Genomic DNA, 16978 nt, shown 5'->3' on the forward strand with positions numbered 1-16978 from the left:
AAATTACAAAATATTACTTCTGGACTTGCAAAACTGTCCATTTTTCACAACTCGCACAATTAAGTTTTTACTCGAATAATGTTTCACCTGCATGTCCCTCCATGTTAGGTTGGTGTTGGCTTCCAGGGCAAGAGCGAACACTCCAGCCGCCTCAGGTGCAGCTGCAGATGTACCAGAGTGCCTCAACGTGCATTGGCCGTACAAGTCTGTTGTCGCCTGTGTGACGTAACAGACAACATTAATACCACACAATGACGCCCAAAATGTGTTGTGATTTAAATCTAAGCTGCTTGGGGTTTGAATTTAATTTAGTTGAGTTAATACCAATTACAGATGTTTAAAAAAGGTCATTTTTTGATTAATCATACATTAAACTTGGTCAAATGTAAATTGCTATTAAAACTTTCCGGGGATATTTCAGTTAGTCTTTCTTAACCTTTTATTAAAAAAATATTTACTAATGACTTAAAGATCAAACAACTCTAGAATGTCCCAATATCTTAAAATCAAACAAACTTATTGTTTTGTAGGAGTGGTAAATTATTTTTTAAGATGAAATTTTCTATGAATTGTAAGTTTAAATACTACTTTTCGGTATTTGGAGTTAAAAAATAGCATCTCACACTTGTTGTCAAAATTATTGGCTCAATTTGCCAAATAACCTCTTGGGTTATAATTACTATAGCCACAAGTCAAGAACAAATGATAAAGGGGATTAAATATGCCTTGCTGCTTACAGCAAATATTTTGCAATCTTTTGGCTCAAATGTTGCGGTTAAAGGTCACAGACACGCAAAGTAGTTGAGGCCGCGACTTGGCAAACCTTGGAAGAGGCAGAGTTCAATTTGCGGTTCGGTGGTTACGGAAATGGCACTGAGGCGGTACACCGCTATTTCAGTTTCCTTAATATAGTTGTTGGATCTGAGCCTGGGCGCAAATACATTAGGAATTCCATAAGTGGCAGCATTCCATATCTTTGTGGTTCAACTGTTAACCTTTTGTTAACCTCTCAGTAAAACACTGCATTTATACAAATCAATTTCAACAAACAGTCAAACACTGCACTTTGTGGAATAAAAGTGAATTAAATAAATTAAAACCAATATATGATCAGAGTTTAGTGCGTAATGCCTACGGTTTTTTACGGAAAAGCAACCTTGGTCTTGGGTAAGCAAAAAACGTATTTAATTTGTTGTAAATTTAATTTTCTTTTTATTTATGTTGTGACAAACACGCTGGTGTTTTTCAGGTTATTTAGTCTGGCAAAAAAACGCTTGCCGAATAACGTTTTTTCACGATTATAAAAGCCTGGTTATACCTTTTTTTAAAAGCGTTTGTTTTTTGGCTCCCAATTATTTCCGTTTCCTTAATATAGTTGTTGGATCTGAGCCTGGCCGCAAATACATTAGGAATTCCTTAAGCGGCAGCATTCGCTACCTTTGCGGTTTGACTGTTAACCTTGTGTTGACCTCTCAGTCAAAAACTGAAATTTATACTTGGGTTGAATAAATTGAAATAAAAAAGTAATGTCAGTGTTTAGAGAGGTCTCTTTTTTGGATAAGCTGGTGTTTTTTTGGTATTTCCTCTGAAGAATAAACTTGCAATCGATGCACTAAACTTAAAAGATCCTTGGTTATACAAACATTTAAACTTATAAATAGTATGGTGTTTCTTTTTTGACGAATATACAAGCCCAGTTTATCTTTATTGTTCCCTGATTTTTACACAAAGTTTGTGATTTTTGCTCACAATGTTATTTTGCGCAGGTTTCTGCCCCGAAGTGACCCATAGTAACCTTACTCGGTCCATTCTGGCGGGAAAGGTCAAATGTTACTCGAGGTCATAATCATCAAAGTCGTCAAAACGCTCAGGTAATGTGGCATGATATAGAGATACGATTTCCCCAATTTAGGTAAATCCTGTAGAAATAACATGTCGCTGATGTGAGCTATTTTGCCCAGGGTTACATGATAAAGATTTTGATTTACGCAAATATTGTGGAAAAAAAATTAATAAAAACAGGATTTTAAAGATTGTTGACCAAGTTGATGCAGACAAACTAGTTTAGAGAAGATAGAAAACACAATAAAAATACTAAAGTCACGTTATTTAATAAAATCGACAAGTTATCAGAAACAAGGTTGGTTTAATCGATTATCAAACTACATCCCCAAAACTTGGACACAAGTGTTCAATATTTCAAATTCGTCGAAGTCATTTGTCGGATCAAGGAAAACGATCAAGTCAACACCACAGACAGTCGTCCCATTAAATTGCGCCAATGTATCCGCACAGAAACCGCACAAAGGCCTTACAATCGCTTAACTGCCTTAAACCTTGCAACAAATCATCACCTTAGTGATTTAAGCGCTACAAATGACAGAAAAACCGCAAAACCCGGAACTTTTCCGATTAAAGATTTTAAACGCCGATTTTCGATGCAATTAAGTGGCCAGAAAACGTTTTGGTGCCTGTTTGTGATCTAGTTGCTGAGGTCATGACACTGTGCGGTTTTACGCTGAAATCTTGGAGCAGTCGGCGCCAGAATATTGCCGGTGCGGCTTAAAATAGCGGAATTAGGAAATGTTGCAATATTTCAAGTTTGCGGTTTCGCCGAACTTTGAAATTGACAATTGATGGAAAAAAGGAGATCTGTTGCAATTCTGCATACTGCTGCAAATAAAAGATGTGTTTTTGCCATAACTTTGGCGAGAGAGTGGCGGTTTCATCTCAGAGCGTAAAGTGGGAAAAGTTTGATTAAATATGTTAAGATTTTAACTATATAATTATAGGGCACTAGTCACGTCTAGAATCCTACCGCATTTTCGGCCTGGGTTTCTGGGATGAAGTATTATTGTTATATTTATTCTCCCACATTTTTTCTTCCTTGCAATTTCAATTTTGACAGCTCATTTCATACGGTAAGGATGCTAGACGAGCGTCCATTATAGTTATATAATTATGATATACGTATTCAATATATCTATGTGGTTTAAGCAGTTGCTATTATTTTTACTTGAAAGTCTTTTTAGCGATGTTTATGTTTGCTAAATTGCCGAGTTTAGAAGTAATTTGAGTTGTAGCAGAAGCGAATGAGGTTGTAACATCGCTGGATATCAGCGTGTAAAAAGATACGCCCAACGTGGGGCTCGAACCCACGACCGTTGGATTAAGAGTCCAACGCTCTACCGACTGAGCTAGCCGGGCGATATATTAATTCATTCAATGGTGTATACTTTACAAACTTAAACAGGCTAAATCCTAAAGCAAAGTGTAGATGCTGCCAATACCACTAGGCATGTTTTCAATGTTCGCTTCGTGGAGTTGAAACAGCAACAACAAGTAGTCCAGGCTTGGATGGTGTTGTGTTTATGCTGAGTATGTGAGTTGAGTGGCCACTTAAGCAATAAGCACCGTCGTGATACAATGTAAAGACAGCTGTTCGACTCATTTATTTAAGTTTGGTTAAGCGTTAAATTAGTAAAAAAATAAATAACCCCCAAAAATCCCAGCATGGAAGAACTCTGCAAAAGAATGATTATATAGAGATTTTATTTTTTTTTATAAATATTTTTGTACGTAATATTTCTGTCTTTTAAACGTTGGTCTTTAGTTTTGGAAATTGGAAATTTTTAATTTTTTAATTTTGAAGCTTAATGGATGGAGGTTGTTGTTAGACGTAGAATGAAAATCAAAGCCCATACAGAAGTAGGTAGCATTTTAAACGTTTCAAATAAATCTTAAGATAATGGCTGGAGGTTGTAGTTAGACGTAGAATGAAAACCAAAGCCCATACAGAAGTTCATTAGGTAGTTTTGTGAACTCCGGTCATTACCTACAGTCTACAGATTTATCGAAACGTTCACAAAATATTACCTAAACTTACAATGGTATGGCTTTTATTCTACTACCAACCACGACCTCAAACCATTATATTTTAATATTCACTTTTCTAAGAGCGTTAGATCTTTAAAATCAACTTAATTATCGACTCACCACCCCCGAGCCGGTTCTTCTGCCCCTTCCATTGCTGAACGTTGAGGCGAGAGTAGAAGAGCAACTCTCATCGTAGAGCGCGGTCTGTCCGTCGTTTATGGCCGAGTTGACCGATATTGTCCACATAGAAGCAGCGTAACCGTCACAATTACAGTCGTCATCTGCCCCACCGTCCCCTGACGCCCACACGTAGATCGAACCGAGGCCGTGGCGACCCTGAGTATAAGATACCGCGTGGTTAAAGTTAGTGTAGTTCCTGGTGGAGCTAACACTTTTTTTAAACTGCATTCGTTGGTTATTTAGACAAATGGTAAAGTTGTGTTACACTTATTTAACCATAATACGCTTTTACGCTTACACGCAATTGCGATTGCATGTCATTAAATCGATAGATTCGGTGAGTCTGCAATGGCCTTCGGTGTACTAATGATACGTAAGCCGTTATCGTTGGTCGAAAAGCAGCTTCAGAAGGGCTAGATCTTAGTTGTAAACACACATATGTGTGTATGTTTCATTGAATATATACATATGTAAGACTTTATATATTATTCGTTATTTAGGCGGGTAATTTGCCAAAATAATACGCGTTTTACAATTTATTTAATAATATTACTCGTTTACGCTTACACGCAGTAGGGATTGCATCTCATGCTAGAACGCCTACATGCAAACGCGAATAAAATAAGCGCAAATATTTACCGAAAGTCGGAAACCTTAAAAGTTGGTTTCTTGGCAGGAAGCACCTGCTTTCGGGAGATTGTGTTTGGGTAAGCTTCGTAAACAAGGCAATAAATTATGGCGGCAGGTATTTTGTTTGTGGCTCAGTTAGTGGTTGTTTGGAATGATGTCGTAACAATAACTAAAAAAAGGTTGTTATTTTGCTGTTCGAACCGGGTATTTCCCTGTAGTGAGGCTACTATATTTTTTATTTAACCAATAGGGGAGCGATATTTTTACTGAATGGATCTGAACTTGTTTGTGTTCATAAATATGCTTATCAAGGGATATTTTAAAGATGTTGAAATCGTTTCAATCAGTGATGTTCGATTCTTAACTTTGAACAAAAGTATCGTATTCCTATGCCAAATGACCTCACTACTATGCTCAACCAAGGAAAATAAATGAAATAAAATGTTCACAGGAATTTTTTAGATTGTTGGACAAAATTTTGCTTTAATGTTGGAAAGATCAAGTGATAGCATATTAGTGCGTAAAAAACATAAAAAAAATTGTTATCGAATCTGAACCTATATACCCGGACGAGTACCGATACTATACTACTTGGCTTCGGGTATCGGCTGAGATCCGATATTATCGGACACCCATAGATTGAATTATTAAATAAAAAAGCTTTTTAAATTTTGATTCAATGAAAATTTAATTACCAGAATATCCTTGAATTTTGTAGAGAAGGTAAAACTTCTCATCAGTCAACATACGGTAACATGTCATACACGTTAAAACGACAATTTTAAAAAATGATGATTATATTTCCTTCTTCTCATCATTTAAGAATGTCATTTAAGAACGTACATCATTTAAGAAAGTGGCCATGTACGTTAGCCCACATAGTTCACCCACCTTGTTAACCCCATCCACGATCGCTTTAAGGGTGAGTTCCCTGGGTCCATCAACGGTCCGACCATCATCCGTGGGGCCCCATGATGCGCTGTAATAAAAGAGGGTGAAGGGGTTAAATGGGGGTACATTGGGCGAGTTAAGCTTCAAAATTATCACTTTCCTTAAACGGTTGACTTCTATTTTAAACGCTCTCTACAATTGCGCTCTTATTTGAAAAGCAAATAAACCGAATCGCGAAAGTTCTAGAAACCACAAGATCGTCGCAAAAACAAAGGAGCAATACGGAGAAGTCGAACGATTTTATAAGATTTTCATTGTTTCGTAACAAACCAGCTGAGCGGTTGGCGGTCGCGCGCGAGACTAAACAACGATTTAATCTTACCGATGTTATATGTCATGTAAATATCACCTTGATGCGCATCCACACAACATGATGAAAACTTGAGATAACGGCTAGGGGTTGTTGTTAGACGTGTTAGGAATATTTAAAGCCTTTATAGAAGTAAGCAGCATTTCAAACGTTTCGAATATATGTTTAAAATGCTACTTACTGCTGTATGGGTTTTGTTATCCCTACCACGTCTTACCAAATTTTCAAAGCCAGTAACATGAATTAAAATACAACTCACAGAGCTAGCTGTCCATTTTTTAATTAAATGTTGATTTAATGCGTCTAAGAGGTAATATGACCTAATATTACACTTGTGTGACTTTCCAAAACTCCGCTTTAAAAGCTTTCGCGTTCTACTAAACTAAAGCAATTTTCGCTCATATACTTTTAAGTTTATTTAAAACAAGAATTAAAAAAACTTGTTCCAACGCTAGCCGCAGATTTCGTATTATAAGTCAATTTAATTCAGAAAGGAGGAAATTTAACTGACGACAGTTACAATTTTATTACACTTACGTAATTTTCCCAAAACCTAAGACATAAAATCTTTCGCGTAATACAGATTAAAAACCACTGCTACTGCTATAAGCTGCCTGTGGTATTCAACAAACTTGCATAACGCTCTTATGTTTACAACTTGCGTTTGAATCCTGCGAAAACGTTTTGGGCCAAACAAGTTCAACCACAAAACAAGTTCCAAGAAATTTTATGACTGATAACTGAGGATTATGGGACTTTTAGTAGCTCAATTCATTTCCGTTTTGCGTTTATCTCTTGAAACATGGAACTATATGATTTAAACGTTATTTTAAGCCTACTAAACTTAATTTTTTTAAATAAAAATATATTGCAATAAATGACATAACTTGTCTCTTTTAGCCCAAACAACAAATTTATTTTAATCGGATTGTCGTAAAGGCAAAACAAGATAATTGCTTTTGACAACGATAGGTAAACATTATATATATATTGGTAATAACATATGTTGCAATTGTATAAAAATATCAAAATACCTAAGCAGAGTTTTTATTTTTTTTTTTAATTTTTTTTTTTTATTATGTCTTATTCTGATTTACAAACCTGTAAATGTCGATCAAGTTCGGTTTATAAGACATCGACTTCGCCTCTATAACGTCAGTCATGTAGGGTTGGTCGAGCATTCTTATCCCTGCGATCTTGGCGTCGTAGGCTACCCCGACCCCACAGATTCCATTGTCGGCGATCCCAGAAACCTCCCCCGCACATCGGGTGCCGTGGCTGCAAGAAAATTACTCACCGTTATATACACGGCATGCTCTTATATACACGGCACGCTCTTATATACAGGAGTAAGTCACAAATGTTCAGCATTTTATTCAACCCTATTTAGGATACAGATATGAGTACAGAACACGAAGGTAAAACTTAGTAACGTAGTAGGCTATGAACAACTGTATGTTCTGTCATTTACAGGTTTGGCACTCTTAAGGTAACCTGGACAACGATAGAAATCGTACGGGACGTGTGGCGGAAGTTGTGGTTGCCCCCCTCGCCTGTGACGTAATAACAGTGCTGTTAACTCTTGTTAGGATGCCGGTTAGCGTTTGTGGGTGGGTCAAGTATCTTTATATTTTTTATTAATAATATTACTTAACCTACTCACACCCAAACGCCAACCGACACCACCCAAATAATGTGCGGTGCGGTATGTGGTATTTGTAGACCGTTTTTTGCGTTATTTTCTACGCACCAAATCAATTGAGCCAATTGAGCGCCAAAAATTTAAGTAGTTCAAATTGTGCAAAGATGTTTAAACATTCTATCGGAGAAAGTAGTTTGTAAAGTTTAGAAACTTCGGGTGAACAAGAAACCGACACCTTGAGGTATTTACAGACGCGCCACTGACTCAGCTGTTTATTTACTTACTACAGTAGCTTCGATGCGCTTCTAATGCTCCCTATCTCAGCAATGTGGTCAACACGAATGCAAAGTTTACTTACGCGTTGTTCGGCACAAGTTGTGAGATTGATCGCCATTTTATGTCACCGCGATCCAAAAGCAAACAATTACCAACAGCATTTGTAAAGTGTTAAAATGACTCACATATTGACCGCTTGCTGAGTTGTTTTACAGGGATATTGCTATCCACGCATCGCAAGTTATTTCACTATGAGTTGTACTTAAACATTCACCCCTACTTAACTTATTTAAAAGCTGTGTTTGAATGTGAATAGTGAGTCAACTATTTCGAGTTAATGTGTTCGCGTAAGTCCTAAATATAGCAGAAATGGTTGTAGTATTTTGTTTCACAGCATAAGCAACTAAACACTTTTTTATACGCCCGTATTTGGCTTGAGAATGCGTGGTGTTTTATGGGAATTTGTGTCGGAGTTAAAGTTATCCCAATGCAAAGCATACCAGCGTTGTGAGAAAGTTGCAATTCCCAGTTGGGTGTCTGACACTTTGTATTTTATTCTCATACCCCATTCTTATCGCTAAAAGCAATGCGATCCAATACGACGCCTAATGACGTCATTATTACGGTTAAATAAGCAAAGTTGATCAAATTGAAACATGCAAACTTATACTTTTCGGGTTGATAAGCAAAAAAAATAGCAGGTCCTGGAAATTTAGTTACCTTTATTTGTGGTATGTTATAAAATTGATTTTAAATTAGAAAACTCCAATGTGGATCACAAACTGAAAATGCCTAAATTATTAGATGCGGAACGGCTTGCATATAATCCTATATAGTATCGTACGAGTACCGATACTACCAATTGGTATAAAATATTGGCTTCATTCCAATATTATCGGCGTATTAATTAAACTCGAACAAATTTATGCTATTATCTTATGATTTATTAGCTTACAAAGAGTTTAGTGATTAGAATTTGTTCGCCAAAGCTTCGTTGTTGGATTTACGCTTAGTATTGGGTGGCCGCGAAAAAAGGTTGAGAAGCACTGAGCTATTTTCCCTTGTTGATATTTTTGCAATAGCAATTTAGCGGAAGTGTATTTTGCGAAAAGCATATTTATTGCACGCGCGTAACACGTTTAACGCATGCGCCCAATGCGTGCAAAAACACGTGCTTTTTTGCGAAAACAAATGTGTTGAATTTCACGTGCGACTATTCCTGTTCACTTGCTTAAATGCAAATTACCGCAAGCCGTTCAGGATATAGCTGTAGTGAGACTAAGAAGTTTAGAATATAAGCAGATGTGTTTGGGTGTTCAGAAGTGTGTTAGTTAAAAAATAAAAATAAAATGAAAAACTTCGACTGCAATTGAATTACATTTGAAAAAAAATAGGAACTGGTGTTTGTTTAAGAAGATAGAGCATGCTATTATTATAAAGAAAAATAAAACTAATGTGCAATACGCATATTTGGACTTAATATATATACAACATGAATAGACGAAATACCAGACTACAGACGAAATATTCCAAGCTAAATTGGTATTTACCACTTTTATGAATCTTATCATATAAAATCATAAACTTTTATTGTAATCTTCGGTTTACGTGCAATAACAGTTATGACATTACAAAAATCCTTTAAATTTTACGACAGCTATCAAACTGTGCTTATAGCGAGTAAATCATAAAGTCGTTTGATGATTTTTCGATTTCCAACGTCAATCAACCGCCTAAGCTCAGGCCTATCGTTAAAACGCAGACGGAAAGCCGGGTCAATGACCTTTGCCCGAATTAGACGTTTGGGGCGAAATCTTTGGGGTCAATGACCTCAGGAACAGTCGAACGCTGACAGGTTTAAAACAACAGTTGCAAGAAAACGAAATCCAGAAATTTTAGTTGCGCAAAGCCAAGGGGTGTATCCAAGGAGGCGTGTGGCCATGGATTCTCCTATACGAAATGTATTTTTTGCCAATTTTAAGTTATTTTTCGGGCTACGGACGAATCTAATTTTGTTGTTAGAATGTCCATTTTGATTAAATCTAGTTTTTAGCCCAAAGGCTTCGTGCGTCTCATCGCATCCTAAACATAAAAAAATTGGCAACCTAAACAATATAAAGGTGTTTTGGGCTTTGTGTGAATCGATAACGTCTTTGTAATGCAGTTTTCGTATTAAAAGTTAATTTCACGACGTAATTTGTGACGTCATATTTGAAAAAAATGTCATGCCCCCCAAACACAATTCCTTTATCAGGGCCTAGACTTGGGTGGCCTTTCTACCAATGCTACGGTTTTACTGTCAAACCCGCCTGAAATATTGCGGAGGTACTTTGCTGATACAACCGGCTTTCGAACTTTGCTTGATGCTGGATTATGCTGCTTGTGTTGCTAGTGTTGAATTATATGCTGGTTGTGCAGCTACTGTTAAGTTATATGCTGGTTGTACAGCTACTGTTGGTCTGTGTATACAGGGGATGTTTGGGGGAAGTCTGATCTGAACCGACGCCAAAAAGAGGATTCGATTTAAGCCCTGAATTGGCGCAACGGCAAAACCTAATTAGGATGGATTGAAGAATCATGGCTGAAGCTTGTAGTTACATATCAAAGGCTATATAGAAGTATAGCTAGCATTTTGAATTTCTTGAATAAATATAAGATAAAGGTTAGTATTCCATTTAGTGGAATGAATATAAAGCCTGTATAGAAGTATATATACCATTTTGTGAATGTTTTTAATAAGTTCTGAAATAATGACTGGAGGTTAACTTACTAGAATGAATATGTAAGCAGCATTTTATGAATGTTTTAAATAAATCTAAAAATAAAGGCTTAATCCCAAAGCCCTTGCGAAAGAGCAACTTTCGCATGAACCCTATAAATAATGGCTGGAGGATGTAGTTGGAGGTAGAATGAATATCAAAGCCCATACAGAAGTAGGTTGCATTTTGTGAACGTTTCAAATAGGTTTTATTTATTTTTAACATTCGATTTAAGCCTAAATTGGCACAAAGGCAAAACTAATTAGGATTGATTTGATTTTGGGTTAAAATCAAGCCAGGCATATTAAGACTAACGAAGACAGACTGATGGGGAAAGAAAAATCAGGTTTAACTGCGGAAGTTGAAATATAGCTACATTGTGCAGGTGGAATGTGACGCATGGGGCGAGTAATTGCAACTGATTTATCACCATGGAACACGCGTTGCTAATTATTACGACACAATCGGATCGATATGCGATATGTTTGAATCGAGAAGAAAATCGATTTTGGTACTGCCGGGATTTGACCAAATCTCTGTTTCAGGATTCAAGATAGAATTCAGTAACCTTCCTTTTAAGGTTTTTTTTTAAGTGCACGTAAAAAAACGCTTTTAACACTTTAGAAAACTTTCGTATTATAGAATTCAGTGATCCTCCTTATATCATAGAATGATCAAGCGTAAAACATGACAAAATATAACCCAGTAGCACTATTAATAATATTATTCTAAAACCATGTCGTATATGAGAACATATATTGCCTAAAATGAAAAAAAGCCGAACAGGTTGAGTAAATCGACATAATCTTAATAAACTTGTTTCGATAAGCACTTTTTTCAAAAACAGTTCACATCATCATAAAACATAAAACTTTAAAAGTTGATCATCTACACTAGCATTTGTAACTGTAAAATGAGTGGCGATGTTTACCCGAAATTTGCTTAGCTTTAAAAAGCAAGTACTAGTTAAGATTGTCATATTAAATACTATTTTTCAACATTAAGAGCAGTTTTCCATATTTTTTAATTAAACAACTGAGTTTTAAATTGTTAATTTTTAAGGCGCTATAACTAAAACCATGTTTAAGTCAAACACATACGTGATTCGCAGTGTTTTATTGCCAGAAGAAGCGAATTTTTTACATTGTTTAACATTGGAAGCGCTCTTTATCACCATAAATAACGCAAATATGAAAGAAGTCCCTGTCTACACAAAACGTATATCAGGGCGATAATGTTCGGTTTTACAAAGGAGTGTCACAACTAAGGTTTTATGATTGCAATTGCTTGCATAGAGATCGTTAAACGGCTTTGGCAAAGGCATATTGTTAAAATTGCGCTTAACCTGTTAAACCAGTCGACGGTGAATCGTGGGTAGGGGAAAGGGTCTCCACTGCTGAAATCGTAACTGGCTTCAGCGTTCTGTGAAATAAAAGCGGAAATTATAAACGAGAAACCACCTACGCTCCAGAACTTTTTAATTTAAAAGAGTCTCATTTTATCAAGCATAATAACTGGAGGTTGTAGTGAGACATAGAATGAATATCAAAGCCCATACAGAAGTAGGTTGCAATTTGCGAACTATTTAAAGGATTCTAAAGCATATAAAGTTTAAAAAAAACGAATAACATTTATTCTAAACGTCAAAAAATGCCACAAAAACGCTACCTATGCTCCACGTTTAGTACAGAATATCAAAAAATGGGGTAAAAAAACAAAATACACTTTCGTAAACAACTTCCTACCAGCATAAACCTAATCGCTTTATAACTAAGATCTGGATCAGGGCTTCTTAAACTTTTTTACCGCGGACCCCTAAGATTATTTTTTGCTTTCCATGGACCCCGGTAGACAAGAAATGCTCCAAAACGACGTCATAAATTGACGTCACAATACAAATAGACTTCATACCTCTGTTTATTTCGGTCCGAAAATGTGAAATTTAAATGCAGTCTGACTATACATTCAGTGCAAAACCGTTTAATTTTAATTAAAGCGTTTTCTTTGAAAAATTAATAGGCCTACTTCTTTAGTATATACTAGTTGTTTAATTAGACCTTCATGGACCCCCTAAAACTAGTTCACGGACCCCCAAGGGGTCCATGTACCCCAGTTTAAGAACCCCTGCTCTAGGGCTATAATTAAGGCGATTTTCTCCCTTTCAAACGACTACGTTTATGGCTCACATGCGGTAAGATCAACATTCCCACCAAGCAATAAAACAACGCTAATAAACTTGACGAATTGTAACATCAACAAGAATTTAGACAAAAAATTGTCTAGAAATACTTAAATAATACGATTTGTACATTTCATTCAGCAAAAGTTTGTAAGTTGAAAACATTTATGTGATTTGTCAAATCAGTCAAAATTCGCCCTTAATCAAATATGTATTTTGCCCTGCTAATATTTGCTCAAGTCCTAGTGATATTATCGCCTAAAACCAAGTTTTCGTAATGATACTAAGGCCACTGTCAGTTGGGCATTGGCTGGACAAATACAGCCTCATAAGAGATAAATTCGCTCTGCTGTGGCTTAACACGCCAATTTACAACCTTTTAAATGTACGAAGAACACACAAAAACCACTGCTGGGTTCGTGTTGAGTTCAAAGAAATCGTAAACCGGGGGATCCAAGGCTTTGACTGATCTGCTATCTTTGGCTGCCCGCAAAAAAGCTAGAACTGTTGCGAAATGCATGGTACTCAGTTTAGTGCGTGTTTTCAGCAATTTTCCTGCTTTATATTCGCTCGAGAGAAACTGTACTAGTTTAGTGTGAACGAGTGATTTAAAGTTTTAAACTACTGGATATTTGTGTGTTGTTATATATTGAAAAATAATTGAGGAAGCATCATTGTTTGTAAGTTCTAGTAAAACAATGCGCATTGTTTAACCCAATATGACTTTTTGGTGTAGGCCCCATATAAAAATGTAAGCCATTGAGTAACATTGTTTAAACGTTCCAATAAAACAAAGCTCATTGTCAATAAAACAAAGGGTTGTTGTAACTTAAACAATAAGATATTAATTTGTACAAAAAGTTATTGAAATTTAAGGTAAAACCTAATTTTTTTAAAACGTTCTTTAATCCAACAATTATTTAAAAGCCATCGATAAAATCGACATTTCCTTGTTCATAAAGGTTTCATGAATATCTTATGCCATTATCAGTGAAAAAAGTCAAGTAAAGATTAAAACGTTGGAAAGCAGCAAAATGTCAGTCTTAAAAGCAGTTTGGGCTTGCTAAATATACATTAGCTCCAGTTGTTTTGCATAGGCTTGCAGTGGTTTGAAAGGTAAACGTCTACAGCACTTGCTGCAGTGGTTTGAAAGGTGAACGTCGACCGTATGCACTTGCGGGAGAGATTTAAATCTGCCACTTGGCGTTGTTTAGGCTGCGGCCATGTTATCACGTGGAAAAAAGTTCAAGACGCGATAGACTACTTGATACGCATCTTTGTGGCTGGGTTAAGTGCTCAGCAAGATAGACTTTAGATAAGTGAAGATAATCAAAAGGACCTGATGCAACGTTTCGAGTGAATTCCTTGAAATTTTGAACATGTTTGTAGTTGTGAGAAACCACATGGCGTGCCACTATATATAAAAGTAACTTGCTCTTGTGTGTTCATATGCAGTCGACTATGGAATGACTTACTGCGAAGTTTTTACGATTTGTTTGGTTTTTACTGCGAGGTATATGTGATTTGTTGGGTTTAGTTAAGAATGGCTAAGGCCCTAAGAGCTGTCAATATATAAATCTTAGATTATGGACCTTTCCATACTTCCGTGCAGGATTCTGAATGGCCATTTTCTTTAATTTACTGCAACCCATTGGAACGGGCGAAAAATGAATTTGACACATTAGCCTAAAAATGTTTGTTTTATTTTGTACTACTCCTAATTTATTATTACGATTACTGACGTTACAAGCTCGTATTGAAACATCTTAAAAAATCAAATTTATTAGTTGAAAAAGAAAGAAAAATTTGAACAGATTACTTCTTGCTTCAGGATCGTTTCTTAAAAAGACAATTTTCAGTTTCTGATTTGATTGAAATGCCTTAACAATATAATAAGTTTACACGCATCTAATCAGATTAACGCGACTGTGACTTTGAGATTTAATCTTTTATACTTGTAATGTTATATTTAGTATTAAAAACGTGATTCCGTGTGGAAATTAGCAGGCCAACTTTAGTATATATTTTTTTATTTGCAATTTTTTAACTTTTTCATTTTTTTTAAACTTTTCATCGTGGAGCTGAGGTGCGAAGATTGAAACCAGCAGTGGCTGATTTATGTATCTGGAAATCAGGTGACACTGTTGAAAGACAAAATATTGTAATGTTGCCAAGCATTTGCACATCCGTGCTTCGTCAGTTCAAAGTAGAATCCCTGATACTGCACGATTGTGCGAAGGCTAGTCAAGATTTTAATACCAATTGTCGTTAAACCGTGACACCTAATTTCCAGATTTATAATTAGACAAAAATACGGCTACCAACAAAGACTGATTTCTGTATGAAGTGATGAAGTTATTCTGCCAGCACTAACAGCGACCCTGTCGAAAACGCAATTGTAAATATCAATTGTTTGCACCGGCGTCTGAGCTTTTACAATCCCAGTTTTATGGCTTCATCCCCAGCTTTCGTTAAATCAGCTGCAGGCGCGGATCCAGGATTTTTGTTTGGGAGGGGGAGGACAAATTACGTCACAAAGTTGCGTCTAATTGTGACGTCACAATGTTACTTATAAGCGTGACGTCATTAAAAAGTGACTTTTAGAACTCCATACAGTTTGTTTATTTTCTTGTTATTGGTTTGAAAGGTGCTTCAATACAAATGCCACGTTAGATGTTGGAAAACTCCTTTATATTGTTTAAGTTGCCAATACTATCGTTTCAAGGGTTGAATGCGACGCAAGACGCATTTGAACTAAAACGATTTTAATTAAAATGGGCTTAGACACTTTAGAAATACAATTTAAATTCGCGTTATTTTGGCATTTACGTATAGTTAAAATAGGTATTGACGCAATATTTTTGGGGGGTCACATGCCCCTCTGGATCCGGCCCTGTCAGATGCTGACTGGGCTTTAATATTTTGCGGCGGCTTAGAACAACGCCAGCTTACCAGAACGCGATTGCTGGTAAAATTAACGAGCCTTTACGACGAGGCGTAAAAAGTTGCCCATCGCCACCGATTGATGGGTTTACCTGTTTGGGGCGCTGGCGCGATTAGTCAGCATGGGTGACACAGCGGGGGGTCCGTACCCCTGGGTTTGGGGGTGTTTTGACAAGGGGCTGGTGTTTTCAGTTGCTCGCGCAAGCCTAGGCGTGCTAGGTTACAAGGAACGTGCTGTTTTTTTGCCCGCTATGGCGTCTAATTGTTGCAGCAGCTTTTATTGTGGTTGTCGTGGTTTTTCTGCCGGGTTTGGGAACCCCATTTCCCGCAGAAAGTTGGCTCATACTTGTGGTTTCGAATCCAATTAGCGAGCAAGGGTATTGCGAAACTTTTAAGGGTTATTGCGAAATTTTGAAGTTATTGCGAAAATTGTTTGTTCAACAGTTTAAGATTGCCGATACGTAAATTAAAATTGAATTAAAAATTTGAGTTCACTTAAAAGCGCAACTCCTGTAGTGTGACAAGCACTGAGCAGCAGAACAGCACTATAGTTTATGTTTTGGCAGTTGTACTAACAACGCATTACACAGTATTTATAATGAAGAAATCCTTTAAACTTCACATAAGTTCGCACAAACTGCTCAGGTTCAAGATAATGTAGTTATTTAGCACTTTTAAATTGGAAATGTTACTGTAGTTTATTTAGCGTTTGACAATTGTAATAACACCGCAGTACCAATAAGGGCAGCTTGGTATGTTCATAAGAGATACTTAAACATAGTCATTTTTATCATATACTATGTTGTATGAATACTCTTAATCGATTGTTCATGAAGAGGATATTTGATTTTTTTATCGCGTTTTATTATTGAAGTTTCACTTTCTAAGTTATAGAATTATTTGCGTCACATAGTTATATGCGAAAAGTTCTGCTTGATTAAGAGCAAATTGATTTAAGCAATGCTGAACAGTAGATTTGAGACAAAGATAACCAGTGCAAGACCTACAGATAAAGAACACGAAAATATTTCTATTTTCTGAAAATCCTTGAGTCACTTTGTGATTATATCCTTTTTTGATTTACTTAGGCCATGTTGTTTTTGGGCAAAAATGGCTGTTGAACTATTGTTTGCAAGTTTATTAAAAGCAATGCTAAGCAGCAGGAAAACTGGTAGAAAACAAATAATAGAAAAAACAGCGTTAAAAATGCTATTTTTGTGAGAAACAGCTTA

At 36.3% G+C, this 16978-nt stretch overlaps 1 protein-coding gene and 1 non-coding gene across 2 annotated transcripts in view; both read right to left on the reverse strand.

Annotated features, from left to right (window-relative positions):
* LOC146170449 (neuroendocrine convertase 2-like) overlaps positions 1-16978 on the reverse strand; it is a 41766-nt gene that overhangs the window by 5312 nt on the left and 19476 nt on the right. Inside the window, exons 5-9 of the mRNA XM_083388706.1 lie at positions 11970-12046; positions 7049-7225; positions 5578-5665; positions 3997-4212; positions 88-216 (exon numbers count right to left, since the gene is read on the reverse strand). Coding sequence (XP_083244832.1) covers positions 88-216; positions 3997-4212; positions 5578-5665; positions 7049-7225; positions 11970-12046 — 687 coding nt within the window. The remainder of the gene's footprint in view (positions 1-87; positions 217-3996; positions 4213-5577; positions 5666-7048; positions 7226-11969; positions 12047-16978) is intronic.
* Positions 3135-3207, reverse strand: Trnak-cuu (transfer RNA lysine (anticodon CUU)). Its single transcript has one exon. It is a non-coding gene; the product is annotated as a tRNA-Lys (tRNA).

The sequence above is a fragment of the Ascidiella aspersa genome, chromosome 1 (assembly GCF_963924565.1).
Source record: "Ascidiella aspersa chromosome 1, kaAscAspe10.2, whole genome shotgun sequence".
NCBI lineage: Eukaryota > Metazoa > Chordata > Ascidiacea > Phlebobranchia > Ascidiidae > Ascidiella > Ascidiella aspersa.